The 22,947-nt window shown below is 41.1% G+C and overlaps 1 protein-coding gene across 1 annotated transcript; it reads left to right on the plus strand.

The window, feature by feature from the left end:
• Positions 1-839: 839 nt before the first annotated feature.
• LOC124152304 (visual pigment-like receptor peropsin) lies at positions 840-19,549 on the plus strand. Its single transcript, XM_046525203.2, has 6 exons — positions 840-1,011; positions 9,443-9,605; positions 13,612-13,739; positions 14,578-14,674; positions 16,327-16,564; positions 17,863-19,549. The coding sequence occupies exons 1-6, from the start codon at positions 948-950 to the stop codon at positions 18,103-18,105; spliced, it is 933 nt and encodes a 310-aa protein (XP_046381159.1). The 5' UTR covers positions 840-947; the 3' UTR covers positions 18,106-19,549.
• The last annotated feature ends 3,398 nt before the right edge of the window (positions 19,550-22,947 follow it).

The following is a 22,947-nucleotide window of genomic DNA, read 5'->3' on the forward strand; positions in this document are numbered from 1 at the left end:
ACTTGATTGTCGGGTCAACGTCGTATGGCAGGAGTACCGCTGTTTGGTTTCATAACAATACTTATTATTTTATGTAAATTGTTGGAAAATGACGATTGCTACTGGTATGGCAGGACAGACATGCTTACCATTTTCGCGATCACCTGTTGTCTTCACGGATGTTTAGTGATCCTTTCATATTATCTTCACTGCTATTTTGCCTTTTACGCCCAGTGAAATCTGTTTCGGCAGATAACGGAGACTTATTATTCTCTGGCGTTGACGTTTTGTATTTCAGTTATCTTCTGGAAGGTTAGGCTACCTGTCTGACAGGGTCTGTATTCTGTGCTAAAAAATATTAAATAAATGAGTGAATATGTTTTACTTTTACTAATATTTCAGCAATATAGCGTCGAGGGCACCAGATAATGGGCTTCACGCATTGAAGCCATGTGGGGAATCGACCTTTAAATTATATAAGATTACTATTGCATGCTTGAAAAAATATAATTGTTCACGAGTCGTGAGTTTATATTTCATTTGAAAACGCCAGGCTGCACGAATCAGATCGTATTGGTTTGTAATGAGGATTATCGCGACCGATATCTCTGCACACCTGTCGACTCGTTGCGGACAACCTAAACTGTTACATTAGCTCTCAATTAGGAGGATGGTCAGCACGGGGTAATTGGGGATTTGAGATGACATCGACCAGGTATTAATGCTGTGAAACATGTAAATAAATATGTGGCCTTTCCACATTAGCGGAAGTACATCTGGACATCACCAGGTCGGCGAATCACGACCAAGAGATGAGAGGAATTAGACAGCGCCCAGAGTATATAGCGTGACAGTCATCGATACTCTCGCTGCTAGTTGACCCAGCTGGGAGAAGAAGGTCGCGCAGACGACAGTTGGTGAGTAGACGACAGCTGCAAGCAGACGTGAGCAGAGAAGTAGACGCTACAATGGTAACCGGAGAATTCTCCCGCTTTGAGCACTCAGTTGTTGGGATTCTTTATATGCTCTTTGGTAAGTCCTCTTGTGACCTATGTGTGTATGTATTAATCCTTAGATCTTATTGTTTTTACGTTTTACAGACATGTAGGTTCAGAAAGCTTATTTTGATGCTCAGTATTGTGCCCTTGGTGCAGATTATAAATTGCATATCTATAAATGTTTGTGTTGAAACACAATAACATGACACGTGATCTCACAAACACCCTCTTTGCATATATCTCACAAACACCCTCTTTACATACATCTCACATACACCATCTTTACATACATCTCACATACACCCTCTTTACATCAATCTCACATACACCCTCTTTACATCCATCTCACATACACCCTCTTTACATCCATCTCACAAACACCCTCTTTGCATCCATCTCACATACACCCTCTTTACATCCATCTCACAAACACCCTCTTTACATCCATCTCACATACACCCTCTTTGCATCCATCTCACATACACCCTCTTTACATCCATCTCACAAACACCCTCTTTACATCCATCTCACATACATCCTCTTTACATCCATCTCACATACACCCTCTTTACATCCATCTCACAAACACCCTCTTTACATCCATCTCACAAACACCCTCTTTACATCCATCTCACATACACCCTCTTTGCATCCATCTCACATACACCCTCTTTACATCCATCTCACAAACACCCTCTTTGCATCCATCTCACATACACCCTCTTTACATCCATCTCACATACACCCTCTTTACATCCATCTCACATACACCCTCTTTACATCAATCTCACATACACCCTCTTTACATCCATCTCACAAACACCCTCTTTACATCCATCTCACATACACCCCCTTTACATCCATCTCACATACACCCTCTTTACATCAATCTCACATACACCCTCTTTACATCCATCTCACATACACCATCTTTACATCCATCTCACATACACCCTCTTTACATCCATCTCACATACACCCTCTTTACATCCATCTCACATAAATCCACCTCACATACACCCTCTTTACATCTAACTCACGTTATGCAAGAACGCTGATGCCATACCACGTGTATTAACGTTCTTTAGTTAAGGGTATTTGGTAATGCTAGTGGCACAATTGGAGAGTGTGGTTTCAAAGTGGTGAGCATCACAAACAAAACATACATTCTATTTATCCATTGATCCGACTGCACTTGACTCATATAGATGTATCCACATCATCGAGCCGATCTGACTTCAAGGCCGACAAATACGGAAGAGATATTCTGAAACAATTACATGTCGCTTTGATATAATGTTTATTTTGCAGATGTTATAATTTTACGATTCTGTGGGAAAGGGGTTCATTTTGACATTAACATAATGCACAAGGGACTATCGACGTGTGGCATTATATGCTGCTGAGTGTCACTCTGACCGCAACAACATACCAGTGTATCGCATGTAAATGTCATGGACGTATTGACATATACAAATAGAAAAGGTCTCCGATTAGTGAAGGATGACTTAATTTAGATAGTTGTACATAGGAGTGGTGGGGTAGCGTAGTGGTTTAAGCATTCGCTCGTCACGTCGAAGATCCGGGTTCGATTCCCAACATTGGATTCAGCCCATTTCTGATGTTCCCCCCAATGAAGTTCCTGGAATATTGCTAAAGCGGGCTGAGACCGTACTCACAGTAGTTGTGCATTGTTTTAGATTACTATTAGTGCATTTTAAGGACTTCATGAGCCCATCCTCTTATAACGTTTGAGACTACATGTTTATTCTACACTTACCTTATTCGAGTGAGTGAATGAGTAGCCATAGTCAGGGTTAATCAAGATAATAGCTTATTGGACGTCTAAAGGATTCAAATGGTACCAGCGAATGGTAGACGACTGTGCCACACGTGCCCCCACCTTTTATTTAGAAAACACTAGATTTTAAATGAACTCGGCTCTAGCTTAATTTAAATACGCCAGGGATTTTTTGTTCTTCATAAGGATCTTTCACCGGCAGTCACTGAAATGTTTTATTTTTCTGAACTCTTTGTGCACTCCACAGGCCCTTGCCCAATTCTGTTTGATATCTAGACTTTGTAATTTATGATATGTGTGGAAAGTAGACAATGCATCAGTGGATACACCGACTTACGTGATAAAATATGAAAAACAGTGTTTTAAGGAATGAGTGAGTGAGTTGAGTTTAACACCGCTTTCAGCAGTTTTCCAGTTATATAACGGCGTGAAAACCCACGAGCTCGGGTATGGTGCTGACAAACCTAGAAACATAACCGGGGCGAACCTGGATTAGGACTCAAAATGATAGTTTTCTGGCGTTCCCAAGTGTCGCATCTCTGCACAGCGAGTGTCGGATGTTGATTTAATGGGCGACATAGTCTAAATATTGAGTTTTTGTTTTTCATTTTTTCTTCCTTGGTATGTTCCCATGAAAACAGCATCTTTAATTTTGTAAATACCTTTAACCGAGACTGGGCAAAGACCGTAGAGTTTCTGGACTTTTGGGTTTCCAGAATTAAAATGGGACGTGTTTTTTTATATTTGAATGAAATTCGTTACATTCGGAGTTGACAGTAGTCTTAAACACATTCTCCTAACACGAGCAGACAAAATACTCGAGGTATAGTGGAAACTAGACATCCAAGAGATTCATATCCTGTTTTTTTTTGTAGAGCTCTGTAACTTGTTATTTAACCGCGTTAAATTGTATTGCAAAAAGCAATTGTATTTATCATTATTCTAAATATCTACGGACAGTGATCAAGAAATCAATATAAGCCTCAGCGGCGATGAGTAAGTCAAATCAGGTATTTCAATCATAGGTGGTTATTTTGATTTGATAATCATCATATATTTAAAGATCAAAATACATGGCTATTACTTTGAAATATAACGGGTAATTTAGTCATCATCATACTCGCGTACTGGTTCTCGATTTATTCATGTTCATGTTGTTCAATCTAACTGTACGTATCTACATACCGCAATAGAGATCGCGTCTCACTTGCACACAATATCATAAATCTCACTGGCGAGCCATCTGCTATAAATTGTTGTGTCCACGTTGTCCACGTTGTCCACGTTTTCCACGTTCACAACATCGAGGAGGAACCCAGCAGATTCAGTCAATAAACATCTGTCAAGCACAACGGAACTTGCATTTTAATCCCATCCTCCAATTTGATTTTCTCACGCTGAAAAACCGTGAAATACATCATGACACCAACAGCAATTTTTCCTTGTCAATTAGTACCTTGAGTTGACAACACACGTGTCAACTGATGATAATGAGCATCTATACCCCGTGGTGGTTGCCGCCCACGCACCTGTCAGAAACAACCTTCTCAGGATGAAACGACTGATAATGAGTTGGCTAGAACAAGCTGCAAATGTACCTTACAAAGTCAACAATATTTATTACTCAAAGACGGGAATAGACATTGACATATGTTTCGTTTGTTATTCTTGTCTAGGTTTTTGATACTATAGTAGCTCAATGGTTGAATTAATTCACAATTCTATTCTGACTTCCTTAGCTCTCTTAATGGTCAAAGTCACAATCCTGTTCTAAGTTCCAGATCATACTTCTTGGTTAATTTCACAGTTCTGTTCTGACTTCTATAGAACATACGTAAATTTCCACACCGACAATTGTAATTATGTTGAGATATTCTCCTACAGATATAAGGTGTGAGATGACCTGATGAAATATGTGGTTCTGTCAGCATTCTTGTGACATTAGTGTCGTTTCTCTACTACTACTTATGTCGTGCTTTAATCTCTCACACACACACACGCATACACACACGCACACACACAGACACAGACACACATACACACACAGACACTCACACACACAGACACACACAGAGTCACAGACACACACAGACACAGACACGCACGCACACACACATACACATGCACACACACAGACACATGCACACAAAGAGACACACAGATACACACACAGACACACATACACACACAGATACACACACAGACACATGCACACACATACACACACAGACACATGCACACACAGACACATGCACACACATACACACACACAGACACATGCACACACATACACACACAGACACATGCACAGACACATGCACACACATACACACACAGACACATGCACACACATACACACACATACACACACATACACATGCACACACAGACACATGCACACACATACACACATACACACACAGACACATGCACACACATACACACACACAGATAAACACAGAGTCACAGACACACACAGACACAGACACGCACGCACACACACATACACATGCACACACACAGACACATGCACACAAAGAGACACACAGATACACACACAGACACACATACACACACAGATACACACACAGACACATGCACACACATACACACACACAGATACACACACAGACACATGCACACACATACACACACAGACACATGCACACACATACACACACAGACACATGCACACACACACACACAGACACATGCACACACATACACACACAGACACATGCACACACAGACACATGCACACACATACACACACACACTAATACACACACAGACACATGCACACACATACACACACACAGATACACACACAGACACATACACACACACACAAACACACATACAGACACACAGATACACACACAGACACATGCACACACACACACAAACACACATACACACACAGATACACACACAGACACATACACACACACACACACACAAACACACATACAGAGACACACATACACACAGACACACTTATTTATACTAAACGTATTACAAATGGATTAATGACACCTGTCTCGATGCAGTATGGATTGCCAGCTGGAGAGATCAATACCATTAATCATAGGCCAGTTTACATATTGGATGTAAGTGTGGGTTTCTCAAGACAGTGTGTTGCCATGGAGATATATGTCGGTGTTATTTTACGATGACCATGAGGATCGATGGTCATCTCAGTAAACGTTTATCGTTTTGGCGAAACCGACGAGCACATCATAATCGCGTCAAATCTGGGATATCTTGGGACCTATTCCTGGAAGCTTAGAGACTCATACTGTAAGAGATGATTAACGTTAAGTGGCCTGTGTTCAGTTTATTGTGCACTGTCGCACAGACACATACATATAGTCACACCATACCATCTGTATATTTTCTCTTTCCATGACGGTGCAACGGAAACTATGACTCTGAGAAAGGTCTGAGATACCCCGTACACATTTCGTATTCTACCTGTCATTTTAGTTTTGTCAAATGCTGAAGAACGCTCGTGAGAACGCATCACAGATTAAGTGAGTGAGTGAGTTGGGTTTAGCGCCGTTTTTAACAGTATTCCAGTTATATCACGGCGTGTCAGCTTAATGTGGGAGGAAAGCCCGAAGTGTTGCAAGTCTCAGACGTTTACCACCTCGGTGAAACCAACGAGCACGGGTATGGTGCTGACAAACCTAGAAACATAATCGGGGCGAACCGGGATTCGAACCCACAATCATAGGTTTCTGGCGTGCCCAAGGGACGCAACTCTGCACATCGAATCGCGTTGCCTTAGACGACTGGGCCATCCGTGCCCCCACCAATAATTAGAAACATGGAGTATAATTCAAAAGAACCAGTACGATGCTGTTTTATTTTTCTGAATTACTCGACCCATTTTCTTATTAACTCTGTACGGTCGGGTAGTCTAGTGGTTAAAGCGTTCTCTCGACACGCCGAAGACCCGGGTTCGAATCCCGACATGGTACAATATGTGAAGCCTATTATCCGGTTTCATAAAACATAGAAACATAATCGGGGCGAACCGGGATTCGAACCCACGATCATAGGTTTCTGGCGTGCCAAAGGGACGCAACCCTGCACAGCGAATCGCGGCGCCTTAGACAACAGGGCCGCCCGTGCCCCCGCATCACAGATTTAAACACTGTCACTGCACAAGGTTTAATTCGCGCTGACTGCAGTGGTGTATTTCAATTTCAATGACCATATCTTCTCGAACACTATCCCAGTCAGGTTCTAAGAAGGCGAGAGCAATTTTTGCTTCTTATTGCTCAACGAAACAAATAATATATGATATTACATATAAAAACAGGTTCAGTGTCACACGCGAGTTCTTACTCAACGATCGATGATTTGATTTCTGAGCACACAAAAAACGGCTTTAAAAATTCCTCACTACAACCAATAACATTATTGTTAAGTGAAACTGAATTATTAAACTTAATGTATTTGTTACGTTGCATTTTGATGACATTTATGTTGGATGTTATCACGAATTTGTGAAAAGGATGACGGTGCAAACATCGCTGCAGTTCCTATTTCTGCTATACGAGTGAGTGAGTATGGTTTTATGCCGCCTTAAGCACGGCGGGGGACACCAGAAATGGGCTTCGCACATTGTACCCATGTCGGGAATCGAACCCGGGTCTTCGGCTTGACTAGCGAACGCTTTAACCACTAGGCTACCCGACCACCCCCTGCAATACGAGGATAGGTATTAGATGGCTGATGCCCACGGCAAACTTCACAGTTTTCAGGTTTAGATTTGAGCTGTAAAAACGGTGTCTCTATAGGCAAGTGACCTTGTTCCATTTGACGCTATAGTCCGTTTGCTGCAAATTCGTACCAATGAAATGCAACATAGATATAAATCCGAAAGCAACAATTCCTTTTAAATCGCATGATTTTTTTTTTATTTGTCCATACCAACTCGACACCATAATTGCAGAATTATCATGGTGGGGAGAAAAAGTTGTTTAACAAACGATCATGTAATTGTTGGTGTTTCAATGCCGTTGTTACAAGTGGATCTGCACTGTAAACTGAACGGCCCTACATTCGCACGTGAAATTTGCGCGTGTTAGGCCAATCTACAACTGCCTGTTCTGTAATAAAATCATGTCAAATGAAAAGTTTAAATCAGAAGCGTATCTTTCTCTAGAAGTTATTAAACGGAATATACAATGCTAATCTGTAAACTATTCACAGAGCAATGTTAGTGATGTTCTTGCTATTGCTATTCAGCTAATTCAAAATACAAATAATAAAATAAACAGAACAAGCTCAATATATCATTACAATACGGTACGTGATGAAATTCACAGATAATTTGAAAAACTTGATAGTTCAGGTTTAAGATAATTGCAGGTCGGAGAGGCTGCATGGACAAAGTTGAGACCGGAAATAAGCTTCATATTGTAAAAGAGATGGTTTAGATCACGCAGCTGTAAGTCAAATTACTATTTCAGTTCAGAGTAATTTCAGAATAAAAGTTTCGAGACCATCCCTGTGTTCCGGGATGCCCTTCAGCGGTTATGTTTATTGCGCAGACCCCTTATAACAGCGGCATTGAAACAATTACATGACAGTTTGTTAAACAACTTTTTCTCCCCACCATGACAATGTCTGAAACTATGGTGACGAGTTGTTATGGACAAAAAAATTACTTTCATGCCATTTAGGACCAATTGTTGCTTTTGGATTTCATATCTATGTTGCATTTCATTGGTACGGTTTGCAGCAAACGGACAAAAGGTAGGTTGAGATATGTAACGTGGATGCAAACCTGCTGACGCCTAACAGCAAGCTTGGTTTGTATATTGAGCTGAGAATGCAAATTGAACGTTCAATGACCCTTCGAAAGGTTTAGTTTTACGTGGTGGACTTTGAGCATGCTTGGGTAAAATATTGTGCAATTATTATGATTAAATGCAGATTAAAATACAGACATGCAGCAAAGAGGGTTTGGGTGATCCTGGCACAGTCAGGCTGGTTAGGCTCATCATCAGCTCAGGGCCCTTGCCCCCTCTACACGCAGCCCAGACAGCGAATGGGACTTCTCCCAGAAAAGCTGCTCCTTCGAACCCACCCAGAACCTTTGGAAGAATGTAGGACTCCCCAACACCACAGCCTTCTGCATTACTTACATTGTCAGAAGGGCTGTATTCCTGGTAGCAAACGCGGGTACTCTCCTAATGTCAGTCAACAGATTGGGAGGTACCAAACCCAAGACACCGAGAACAATGGGGAGTCGGACCACTTGGTATTTAGGATGCAAGCGTGACTTTTCGAAAGCGAGGTCCGCATATTGGCCATATTTTTCCTGAATCTTGTCACTCACATTAGGGTCAAAAGGGACAGAAAATTCAATGCTTTATCAAAAAGATTTATCAAAAAGGACAAAATCAGATTTGTTGACCTTGATAGGTCTGAGGCTGAACAACAGGACTATGCAAAACAATTTTGTATTAGATCGCATTAAGTCGGTGTAAAATTTCATGGTGATTTATATGTTAATTGAGTGTGTCATCAATGTCATGACTATGTACAGCCAGAGGTAGATACAATAACACAGAGGTACCAAATTGGATAAAATGCCATGGTTGTGAAAATTACTGTCATTATCTAAATCAGTTTATTTAATTACCAGGCGTCGTCGGCGTGATCTCCAACTTGATGGTCATTCTGACGTTCCTCCGAGAGAAGTCGTTGCTGAAGTCGTCAAAAGCATGGCTACACATCAGTCTTGCTCTTTCTAACATCGGCGTTGTTGGTCCCTCTCCGTTTCCCGCATCTTCAGCTTTCAGTGGCAAGTAAGTCAACCAACAGTCCTGTGGTTTACATCAACAGCTTTATCATGGCAATTTCAGTGACAACAGTCATACCAACAGTAGCTTTATCCATGACAAGAATCTGGGCGAATCTGAGATTTGAACCAATGATTCTAAGATCCTCCTGGGTGGCTAAGGGACTCAACGCTGTACATTTAATGTGTCGCCACTGAACTAGAATCCTAAAGATATCGTGGCGCTTATACATGCATTTAAGATAAATATGTTAAGTACTTTGTAGGTCAAAGGATGTGTTTTATGACGTGTGGCATCGACGTGTTTTCTGCTGCTCGTTACATTTAATGATGAAATATTATTTTGCCACGAGGTAAATTGTACTTTTCCTTCCGTTTCAAGTTCCTGCATCATCCTTTAGCATTTGAAATAAGATACTTGTTCCAGTACTGTGGAAACCTTGAGAATACACACGGCTAAGTATTGATTTCAGGTCTTATGTCTGGCTCAGCACAGTCTCCTCACTTAATAGACAAATTATGTTGATAATCACTTACAGAGGAATTTAGGCTGGTTACATCAGAGCAATTGCTTTTGGTTGCAGAAGATAGGAAGGTTTCACAGAAGGTTTGGAACACCTGGTATTGTCATTATTTGATATTGATTCATGAACTCTTGATATAGTTGTATCGTACACTCGACTCGTATAAATGCGAGGGCTGGTCCAAAATGTCTAAGCCTAACAAACAAAACCAACAATTGTGAAAGAGTTTTTTATTTTATTTTTCAATGTAATCTCCCTGCTTTTCAATAAACTTCTCATATCGATAGTGAAGCTTTCAGTTCCAGTCAGAAAGAGTTTTCTTTAGCCACTCTGAAAAAAAAACATTCACGGCAGCTTTGAGGTCATCGATGTCGTTATAGCGCTTTCCACGAAGGGGTTCTTTCAGTTTAGGAAACGGGTGGAAATCACTTGGTGCCAGGTCTGGCGAGTATGGAAGGTAAGGAAGCTCTTCGAACCCACATTGTCGCACAGCGGCCTTTGTAAGTCGGGAAGTGTGAGAAGAGTCATTGTCATGAAGTAGTAGAACTCCAGCAGTCAGCATATCTCGCCGCTGTTCTTTGATAGAATCTCTCAAGCGATGAAGCAAATCAGCATAGTAGGCACCGGTAATCGTCTTTTGGCGTTCTAAGTAATCAAGGATCACACCCTTTGCATCCCAGTATACAGTGGGCATAACTTTCTTTACTGATCTTGAAGACTTGAATTTGTTTGGTGCCTGAGAAGTGGAATGGTGCCATTCCATTTATTAACGTTTTGAGTCGGAATTATAGTGGTAGACCCATGTTTCATCACCCGTAACTAGTTTTTAATTTGACGAAATCCTCCTCAATCAGCTCTAAATTTTCTCTGGCAATGTCAGTTGGTTCACCTAAAGATTATGATTTAGAAACTTTTGCACCCATCGTATTCATCTGTAAATGTTTATGCATGATAATTTCAATGGGCCCATGGTTTAGATCTGTGTCTTCCTCAAGTTCAACAATTGTAATACGTCTTTCTAACAGTGTAGGTTTTTCTATCTCCTTGAGGAACGGCCTGACCTAGGGTCATCATCAAGGCTTGTTCTCCCAGCCTTAAACACGGCTGCCCAACGTTTAACAGTGGAATAGCTAGGGCACTTATCCCATACACTTGTGCAAATCAAAAACTTAACGACTGCTCGGTACTCGTTCTTTTCCAGTTTTGTGTCCATTTGATCCCAATCACGTTTAACTGACTGTCACTAATATACAAACGGCCTCAACAGACCAAATACACTTGCACTGAACTACTCCAAGAATGTACTATATTGACTAGTTCACTTTGTGATGGCCCATAGTTGAAAGTTAGTCAGTCTTAGAAATATTTAACCAGCCCTCGTATCGAAAGAGCTTTTGCGCTTATATTTGTATTGCAGTCGTGGGCATGATACTATTATTACCAATGTCAATGGATCATTGAGCTCTCATATGTGATTCTCAGCTCCCTAGGCAATATACATAATATTGCGATGCAAAATTCTACTCATTCACTCACATAACTCTTCATTTGGAAAGGTCATACTGTTACTGCGTGCCCAGTGCATCTCAGCAATAAGACACATCACCACGAATTACACATAACGTGCACAGTAAGAATATTCCCAATTGATCGACCTGCAAGACGAGGCACGTTCCCGGAGCACGTGAATTCAGCCACTACTGCTAATTACATCTCTTTACTTAACAAGTTACTGTGGCCTATGAATGATATCACTGTGTCGGATTATGGTTGCTTGAACCAAAAACAATATCATAGCTCTATGGTTGTTTACTCAGGCCAATTGGTAGGCATTAGATGCTGGATTCGTTCATTCAAATAGTATGATACATGTCAATGTAACAAATAATAATGACCCTTAATAGCAAAGTGCCTTAGTTTCCCACATGACGCTTTTTTCCGCGAACACCTGGTGTCATCACTTTTCATAGTGATTCATAAACCCATGCTAATGATATATTCGGAATCTATGCTGTTAACAGCGAATTCTCATGACTTTGGATAGGGTTTTGTCCCCTATATATAAAACACCCACACCTTGACTGGAATCGCCATGATACCATGGAACGTAGTCCCTCTTAATCGTTGTAAACATGAGCATGTAAGATCATGCAAGGGTTATTTTAACTACATTTATAGCATTTTAAAAAAAATTCCCATTTACCGCTGCGGTTCTAATGGTGTTCTCCCCAGTCTTGTTTGGAGCTCATGCAGCAACTACTGGCTACTGCTGATCCGATTACTTACACGCCACTGTGATAAAAACTGTAGTATGGCTGACCGCGGCTTAAAACAACATTCACCTTATTTAACGAAATCAACTGAAACTGCACTTTACGGGATAAATCTAATAAGATATATATTGTGTGGCTCTGTAGGGTAGCCAAGTCGTTAAAGCGTTCGCTCGTCATGCCGAAGACCAGGGTTCGATTACCCAGATGGGTAAAACGTGCGAATCCCTTTGAATGTTTCGAAACGTCGCGTAAACCATATAAGCTATCATTAACATGTATATGGATAAACTATTGTTAAAGCTTTCCATATCAATATACGTTATATAAAAAAATATTATCCTCAAGACTGTATGACAAGAGGGATGGCTTTAACTTTCCAGTCATCAACTTTCCCTTCATGTCAAGCAATATTCCAACAGCTCCGGATTAAGTGTCCTAATTTTACAGCTTTTGAGGCACAATTAATCAAACATGCTCTTTCTACGAAGATTTAACAGAGCGTTAACCGACTCTTGCTCAAAATTTGTTTAATCAGGGTTACAACATTCAAGGCCTCAGTTAGGCTTTCGAAAGGTTTTATGGTAGACGACATTTCCAATCATGACGCATCAGTGATCAAAATGATATCTGATGCCATTTCCTGTTTTGTTGACCACTGGACTGCCCTTTGCATGTTCCTTTGAAGGGCGCCGCCAGAAGGACAGAATACGCTCACCATACCGCGAACACCTGGTATCATCACTATTTGATAGTGATTCATAAACACACGTTTATGATAACATAGGAATCGTATAATCGACTCTGATTACGGAAAGTGTTTTGTCGCCTTTGATAATATATATGAAATTTGTTAACAAGCCGCATGAATTAAAGGTTGGTCTTTAGTATTTACTGACCCGTGAAGATCCAGGTAGAGTTTGTCTTCAGCAACCCTTGTTGCCGTATAAGGTGACTATGCTTGTCGTAAGAGGCGAGTAACGGGATCGGGTAGTCAGGATCGCTGACGTATCTGATCCATGTCATCTTATCCCAATTGCGTGGATCGATGCTCATGATGTCAATCACTGGTCTGTCTGGTCCAAACTCGATTATTTACAGACCGCCGTCATATGGCTGGAATATTGCTGGGTGCGGCGTTAAACAACAAACAAACAATCAAACTTAATGTTTTATTTATAGCGTCGTCTATTACCAACACTCTCGTGTCTCTCTCCAGGTGGCTGTACGGAGAGACGGGATGTCAGCTCTACGCCTTCGAGGGGATGATGATGGGGATCGCTGCCATTGGCAACGTGATCGCTCTGTGTGTGGAACGCTACCTCGTCTCCACGCGAAAAGAAGCCAGTGAGTTGACATCAGCCCTTGAACACGTGTTGTAATTTCCTTCGCCCACGTAGGTTTTTGAAGGACACATGTTCTTAACACTTTTTACGTTGATGGGCAAATAAGAAAGATATTTCTGTTCGTAATCAATCTCCTCAGTGGTTCGATGGCTGTAGTTACAGCATACAGTAGGGATTATATGCAACTGTAACTATAGCGGAAGGAGAAGTTAAGGACCTTCTTCTTTCGAAAAGTCATCGATTAAAATAGTTTCAGTGATTGGTTATTAACTTTCTGAAAAGAAACTCCAGCCTCCTTTTGAGAATGATAAGTGTCTCTCGCTCGTTTTGGTAACCCGCAGTTTTCAATGGAAAGTTGCGCCCCTTATCTGTGTCAGGATCCACTGATCTTAGTTTAGAATCTTAGATTCAAACCGATTGTAAAATATGGTAGGTCAGCTCCATGTCCGTTCTCATGGGTATCACCTGATTAAGTGCTACATACATAAGAGGTTCGTCACTTTTGTTTTCTTGTTATTTAACGTCGCACTCAGCAATATTTCAGCTATATGACGGCGAACTGTAATATTCGATTCTGGACCAAATTATACAGCGATTACATTACGTTGGCATTACGTTGCTTGGGACCTATTCTAACATAGAATCCTCATTACGATATTATTAAGCCAAAACGTCGTGATGCTTATGCTGAAAAAGAAATGGTTCGAGCCTTATAAACTATACATGTTTTGTAGTCTTCTATACCAAGTCATAACTCATATCACAATATTCATCAACTAGTATTGGACACGTCAACAATAGCTTCACCCGGAGTTTTCAACATGTGTCTTATGTTACAGTGGAGACCAACTCGGGTGGGTTCTACTGGCTGTCGACAGCTGCTGTGTGGCTCAATGCCTTTTTCTGGGCCATAATGCCGGTTCTTGGCTGGAGCAAGTATGTCATTTCAGTTATAGTTAAACCCCCTTAATCCGGATCCTGATAATCCGAAACCCCACCTTACAGACGATAACCAATGACAAAAGCCATTACTCCTTACACAGTTCTCCTTTATCCGGAAATGTGTTAATACGGGCAATTTCAGGGCAACTTTATCGTCCGGATTTACGGGGTTTTACCATATACATCTGTTTGTTGAATTAATAATTAACTGTATTTTCATATTCTTCCTCATTGGTTGGGGATTACCGTTTATTTGATCACTAAAACAGAAATAAAACATGCTTCATGACGTTCCAGGTGGGTGGGTAACCATGTTGTTTAAAATTATTTTAAAGCGTTCGCTCGACATTCCGAAGTCACGGGATTGATTCTCCGTGTTTACATTGTGTGATGTCCATTTCGGGTGCTCTCGTGATATTGCTGGAATACTGCCTTGAGCTGCGTAAAACAAAGTTTATTAAATCGTAGAGTTCCTGGACGGACTAAATGGCTGGGTTTTATTACGAGGACTTTATCGAATGTTAACCACGAGGTCGTGAGTCGGGGGTAGGCTGTGCCGCCTGTTAATTGTCGAGGAGAAGTTATATCACCTACGGATAAATTACGGAATCTCGTGTCGCGGACTGTAGGAGCCATTTAACTTAAGGTTTCATCTTCAGATATGATCGGTGAATGATGTTCAACACATAGTTAAGGGTAAAGGCTTATATTTATAACCAATAAAAAATACATTTTTCAAATGTCCTACGTCATATGAAACAGACTGCTATCACGTCTGTTGGTATTCTTGGTGGGAAAAAATGTGCAGAAATATCGACGTGATTTAAAATTAGGTTCCATCGAAAAAGCGCGGGACAGACAAAATATCAAAGGGGACGAAGTTGAAGCATTCGTAAAATCATCATAATCTCATTCGGTGCCTTGCAGTATTACAGTTCTGCCGGTGATTTACATTCCAGTTTTGTCATAAGATATTATGTGTCATTATTACCATGTTCAATATAGACCCAAATAATGATTGGAAAACTAGTTATCCTAACTTCTAATGTAGCGTATGTTAAATGGGAGGGCTGGCCCAGCCGTCAAAGCGTCGCCATTCGCGTCCCTTAGTCTTGCTAGTTGATTGCGAGTCTGCCCTGAGAGGTAAAGGTCGTGGGTTCGATCCCCGGTCGCGTCAAACCAGAAGACGCTAAAAATGGTATTTGTTGTTGCCCTGCCTAGCGCTAAGCATTAAGGGGCCAGCACTATAAAATCGGCTTAGTCCGAACTAGTACAAGCAGCCACACACACACACACACACACACACACACACACACACACACACACATTAGTATCTAGCGCAAGATGGAAGAAAAGTGCACAGTTTGAACAAGCCAAATGAAAACAAGGCTTGGGTTAGAACAAGAGAAGAAACAATGACACAAACATGGAACAAACATGGACCAACCCAACCACCCTCTACATTATAAGTAAACTAATCCAGAAGCCCACGATAGATATTGAACTAAGAACCTACTTTACTAACAACTTAAAATAATATTACAGACTTAAAGGACCTCAAATAGATAAAATATATGTACAACAAAACTGTATGTTAACACTTGTGTCTAACACATATATATATACACACAACGCCTTCATTGCAGGTACGTCCATGAGCCCACGGGTTCATCTTGCGCCATCAACTGGAGGGATGCTGACGAGGGCTACCCGTCCTACATGATCATGCTGTGCATATTCAGTTTCGGCTTTCCCCTGGCCATCGCCATCTCCTGTCTGTGGGCCTCTGGGGAAAGTAGCACGATTCAGCAGGCCCCATCCCCATCTGCCTCATCCAGCCAGGTTGACGCGTTCACTGGATTTAGGGAGGACCAGTTAAAATGGGTATGAGCTTACGTTTTATGACGGTTTAGTGGCGTACTTTTTCATCGCTTATTATGTGAAATCGTAATGACCTTTTTTTTAACGAGACCCAGGTTGGTAGAAACACTAGACTTGATAAACAGGTTGTGACTGTTACGGGGTAATAATTTTGGGACTTTTCCAAATTGATCTGCGGTGATTCAACTGGAGAATATTTCATGTAAAGTTTGATCAAGAACGCTAACGGAAATCACAGCTAATACTCCTAAATGTCATTTAAGGGGCGGTCGGGTAGCCTAGTGGTTAAAGCCTTCGCTCGTCACGCCGAAGACCTGGGTTCGATTTCCGACATTGGTACAATGTGTGAAGCCCATTTCTGGTGTCCCCCGCCGTGATACTTCTGGAATATTGCTAAAAGCGGAGTAAAACCATACTCACTCACTAATGTCATTTAATCACGTGGATCACATTCCAGTAAATGTGTAGACAATGAAGTTTGGTTCATTTTAAATTTAATATTGGCTATGCTTGGAGTGGGATTCTGAAAACGTGACAGTCTATTATCGGGAGTTTGTATTGGTTGCAGTGTATTGGTTATTTGATATCAATCTCTATCTATTACAACCTGAGGTTTAAAAAAGACATAGAAAGGAAAGCCAGATCTACTGGCATCACGAACATTTACAGTAGCAATGCCAGTATCCACTAGCTTCTGTTCCATGTTATATGCCGCAGGGATTCTGATGAAATGATTTAAGGCTTTCACTTGCGAAGCAGATGAATAGTAGTCAAATCCAATATTCTAGAGCTGCATTACAGCATTTCATTTTCTTAGATGTTATAACGTATCGTAGAGTAAGTTAGACAACCCTGGATGGATACATGTTATTCTGTTCTGTTGGATTTTTGTTTAACGCCGCAACCAGCAATATTCCAGCTGTATGACGGCGGTCTGTAAATAATCGAGTTCTGACCAGACAATCCAGTTATTGGCATCATGAGCATCGATCTACGCAAATGGGATACGATGACATGCATCAACCAAGTCAGCGAGCCTGACCACCCGATCCCGTTAGTCGCCTCTTACGACAAGCACAGTCACCTGTATACATTTTGGTAACCAGAAGTTGTACCATAGTGTTGTTGTCCTAGAAGGAGGAAGACATGCGGGAAAGACATCACGTAAAATGTAGGCCGGTGTACACAAGACATGTGAGACTAAAACATATAACGACTTATGTTTCATTTGTGATGGAGCAATAACGGAACACAGACGTGTATCATGAGTTCACATACAATGTTAATGCTTTAATTTCCAGCTGTGCTATTCACATCTGCTCTTCACCGTGATTGGCTGGGGACCATTTGCCTTCTTGTGTCTGTGGGCGTTGTTCAGCGCCCCCGTCCAGGTCTCCATGATCGCCGCCTGCATCCCGCCCCTCGCCTGCAAGTCCATGGTCCTCATGTACCCCTTCTCATACATCGTCGCCAACGAACGTTTCCGCAACTCCTTCTTCAGCGTCCTCTCCCTCACTGGCTCCACTGTTCCAAAAAAGGATTAGGCGGGGAGAGTCTAACAAATACCCCATGGAACGACCAAAGATAACTCTAAGAAGACGTCTAAGAAGGACATGCTTTCCCTTTTCGCGAACACCAGGTGTCATCACTGATTTTCAGTGATCCATTCATATAAGTTTCATCACTATTTTGTCTTTGGAATCTGTTTCGGCAGATAATCAGGACTGATTGTTCTTAGCGTTGACATTTTGAACTTGAAGACCTTGAGGAGAGCATGTAACCACAGCAGCCTATCGAGAAAATGGCATTGCACTCGGATCCACCCGGCTTATTCCGTTGGTAAGAAGATGGATTCCTCCAAGTATCGACCCAATCTGCCAACAGAGGGCGCTGGCATAACCAGACTTGACGGAAATAACCGAACGTGAGATGGGTATCGACCGAGATAGTTATTGGTTTGAGGCGAGCTGGACAGTTTTCTAGCTTGAGATGGAACTATGAGGACGATTTGAAGCTGGGCATTAGGACTGCTCCTTACAAGTAGACCAAGTAACGTCCACTTCTTAAAACCTATAGCGTATTTCCATGCAATCTCGAATAGTACAATATTACACTGTTGTTTAAATATCATTCAGTTCATATTTGTATCACTACATCGATATGTCAAAAAAAATCAAAGGTGCTTTGTTTTCCCATCTGAGAGGAGATCGTATTTACTCACACCTTCTCGCCGGTTTAGACTGCCATTTTCTGTTTCAAAACATCGTGTTGAAGATCAGTTTTCGATGGAGTTGATGGAGTTGAAGGAGTTGATGTTTTATTTAGAGATATCTCTGGTCGAACTCATTGATGCCTGCATGAAAATATTGGTATTTGTTCATACATTGTGTCACTACGTCCGTGATTAGTCCATTCTTAGGTTCAACATTATGCTTTCACCAGTATATTTTATGTACCAGCTGAGTTTTTATGATGTCTTGATATTGGATGTGTATGTTTGTTATTTGTATCAATGATTCAGTGTGAAAAGCAACGTTGATATAAGTTTGTCAGTTTGTCTCAGGTTGTCTTTCAATCTAAACTTACGCTTTTAGTAAACGCAATTTGTGTAAAGCGTGCATCGATCACCCTGTATGTGACACAGCTGGAATAGTGAAACGCTATCCTCTCACTCTGTGCATTCGTGTTCTTAACATACCACCTACGAATCCCACGCTGTAGAATCGGAAAGGATTGCTTATATTTTATTGAAGGACAGGTATTCCACAGCAAAATACCTGGCGTGTTTGATGTTATGAGACTGTTGGCTTATTCTGTTGTTAATCCGAAGCTGCATTTCTGATGTGTGGTTATTTTTTATGTGATGTCAACATGTATTCCTTGTAGAAGATGTCGTACTGCAAGAACATGTAATGTAAGTGTATATGGATGTAAGTGTGTTTTCCTGCTTTTGTTGACTGCTCAAGAATAAAATATATGAAAATAAAACTACGTTTTTGTTGTGCATAGAAACACGTTGGTGACCCTGTTTATGAATCATTACAATATGTCATATGGAAATGGAACAAGTTGTCAAAACTTAATTTTGGAGACTGCAATTATATTAATACAGCAACAGGCCCAGCCATCTGTTTCCATCTTCCCGAGGCAAGAGAGTTAACTGACTTTAAAAGTCCAGTTTCCACCCTTGCCGAACAAGGCTGGAATTCCTGGGCTCGATCGTAGCGCCACCAATGGCTATTACGAGTTATGTCCTATTGAGACCAAATCAGATTCAACCGTCCGTATCACTTGCATTTGCTTCAAACAAAACGGTGGCGCCCCGTCAAGACGATCTGATTGATAATCAAGATCTATATTGTGATAAAACGAGTCATACATCGCGAAGTGCATCAAATCACGTGAACTACTTGATTAAAAGCATGAAAAGATTTAGAAGATATCTGTTGACAACGAGTTAGCGGTGCACATGCTTTGCAAATCCTGCAGTCGACCGAAATCTGCATGACACTTTACGAACCGGATTTCGATTTCGGTGCGCGATTTTGATTGGACTATGCATAGACTCGTTAGTCCAGCCAAAATGTAACTCCATAATACCAGCCTACATCGGCAAGGGTGGAAACTGGACTTTTATAGTCAGTTAACTCACTTGCCTCGGGAAGATGTCTGTTTCAGAATGCCATGGTGACATTAACTACAATGTTTGTCGACATCACAAACAGTCCAATTACACTCAGTCCCCGACCTGGGCCATCTTAACGGTAAATTGAGTGGTATATGGTAGTGGATTGTAAATCAAATGATAAGGATGTAAGAAAGTCACATTTCCTTACAACTGTGGATAAGGATAACATATATTTTCCTATACGTTCAGACATTAATACTTCAAACATTTGCACGCTATCCACAATGTCAGTCAAAGTAGAGACACAGGTGAGTCAAGTGAGGTGAGGTGAGGTGAAATTGGGTTTAACGTCGCGTCCAAGATTATTGCACTTATATAGCTACGTGCATGTACGTGTGTGTGTTTGTGTGGCTGCTTGTACTAGTCCGGACTGATGCCGATTTATTGAACTAGCTCACTGAGATACCATGCCGCAGTTTAACATGAATACCCCACTCAGACACAGTATACTGACTCCGAGCCGACCACTACTTGTTTTAACCCCTTAATGCCGAGCGCCAGACAGGGTAACAACAAGTACCATCTTTTAACGTCTTTTGGTAGGACGGGGACGGGGATCGAACCCCGGACCTTACGCTGTCCGGGCGGACGATCTACCACTAGACCACGGAGGCGGTCAAGTGAGTCAAGTACCAATGTGGAGTCTCCCAATGGAGGCCGAGATGACCTACAGGATTGATCCCAGCCGAAAACAGTTCTATCGAGCGATAAGGAATTGGTGCGGATATTTTGGAAATACCGATGTATCTTAATATTACTAGTTTTGGTACAGGGACAAATTCATAGTATTACAACCCAACAGCGAATGTGAATTTATTATTTTTTCTTTGTGTACAAGGGGAGATGTGCACAAACAATATGTTTTTCTGGTATAAAACAAATTACCCTAGTATATAACGGCGGCCTGTAAATAAATAAGTTTTGGCCCCGCAAACTAATGATTACAAACATGAGCCACCTCAGCGTGTACGATGACACACATTCAGCCATATCGCATAGCTTGACCCCCAAATCCTCATGTTAGGCCACTATAAGATACTGGGGGTAGGGTGGGGTGGGGTGCGTGGATGGAGGCGAGGGTGTGGGTAGGGTGGGGTGTGGTGAGGTGGGGTAGGGTGGGGAGACCTATTCTGACCCGGCATCTTTATGTTGGGACAATTTATTATCAAATCTGACTGGCAATGAAACACATCTACTGGATTTATTAAAGAATTGACTTAACTATGGTTTACGTTTAAAAACGTTTAATAACGTAAGGACTGGTGTGTTCACTATGCATAAATCCGCTACGTTTCGATTGGTTTGTTTGTTGATCAACGCTGCACTCAGCAATATTCCATCTATATGAGTCTAGACCAGACAATCCAGTCATTGACATCATGAGCATCGATAGACGCAATTGGGAAATAACGACATGCATAAACCAAGTCAGCGAGCCTGACCACCCGATCCCCAAATCCGCTACGTAGCAGATTTACGCAAAGTGTTCACGCCAGATTTTACGTTTATAATTTACTCACCCACTCAAGAAACGCGAATACCATACATGTTGGTCAATATATGAAGACTTACTCATATTCAAGAGATATAAGATTGGTCCGATGCACACACGAACATACTGGTATGTTTGTGAACCGATGCTCATGAAAGCATCACACGTGACGTCATAGATCCATGAATCGAGAAGCACAATTTCTTTCGTGCTGGATCAGCGTGTTAAGTTTGGAAATCACATGCAGCATATCGTGATAAAAAAATAATAAATAACATTTGACTGATTGTTAGTTTTGTCATTAAGTGGTACACACTGGAAACAGCTTTTCTTAACGGTCATACGTCCCTATATATTTCTATGGTTCGCGTTTCTTTTGGCAGTAAGTATACATATTGAAGTCAATTCTTATAAATAAATAGGTCAATAATGTTTTCCTCACAGAGTACTTATTTATTTATTCATTTATTTATTTATTTAAACAAAAATAACTGTTGACAACAGTACGAAATCTGTGACATCGTTCAGATCAATTATGCAACACACGTCCCGCCCTTTCTATGATCAGCCAATCAGAAAACACCTTTCCGTTGGTAGGTGTGGCTTATTCCTTTTTTAGATTTATGGAAACATAAACGCATACAATTTTGCTTGGTTAGCCAATCAAATGCCACGGAATCAGTTGCAATTTAAATATATTTTTAAGCACATACATCTGACTGAGCGAAAGTTTCGTAAAAATGGTATCAAACGTGAAAGAGTGTGGTATTTTATTTATTACCAACGTTAAACATATATTTAAGTGTAAATACATGACAACTTTCGTTCGTTTACAGGCCAAACTGAAACCGGTTTTAAAATCTGGTTGTGCATGAATATTGATATATGCCCAAATATGGACATTGTTGACAATTCTATGCATACGCATTAACAACATGCGCCTGCCGTTGTATTTGCAAACAAAACAGCACCGACGCTCAAGATCCCTTTGGAAGAATTTCTTCAACTTGTGGTAATTCAAGCGTCATGTTGTTAGTACGCAGGACACCTATAAGAAAATTTGAAAAGACACATTAGCGTCGGAATATCGGACCAACAGTCGGTCACTCGCACTGTGTGGATTGCGTCTATGCAATCAAAATGGTTCGGTCTCCTTAATCTATCAGATGAATTGATATCATGTCCGTACCATTTTGGAGGGAATCA

The sequence above is a fragment of the Haliotis rufescens genome, unplaced genomic scaffold, assembly GCF_023055435.1.
Source record: "Haliotis rufescens isolate VD_foot unplaced genomic scaffold, xgHalRufe1.0.p SCAF_11, whole genome shotgun sequence".
Lineage (NCBI taxonomy): Eukaryota > Metazoa > Mollusca > Gastropoda > Lepetellida > Haliotidae > Haliotis > Haliotis rufescens.

What these genes read in the sequence shown, in the direction of transcription:
- LOC124152304 (XM_046525203.2), top strand. Translation starts at nt 948, where the DNA reads ATGGTAACCGGAGAATTCTCCCGCTTTGAGCACTCAGTTGTTGGGATT. An exon ending in CTCCACGCGAAAAGAAGCCA is followed by an intron (nt 13,740 to 14,577) that starts GTGAGTTGACAT and finishes CTTATGTTACAG; the next exon opens with TGGAGACCAACTCGGGTGGG. An exon ending in GGGAGGACCAGTTAAAATGG is followed by an intron (nt 16,565 to 17,862) that starts GTATGAGCTTAC and finishes TTTAATTTCCAG; the next exon opens with CTGTGCTATTCACATCTGCT.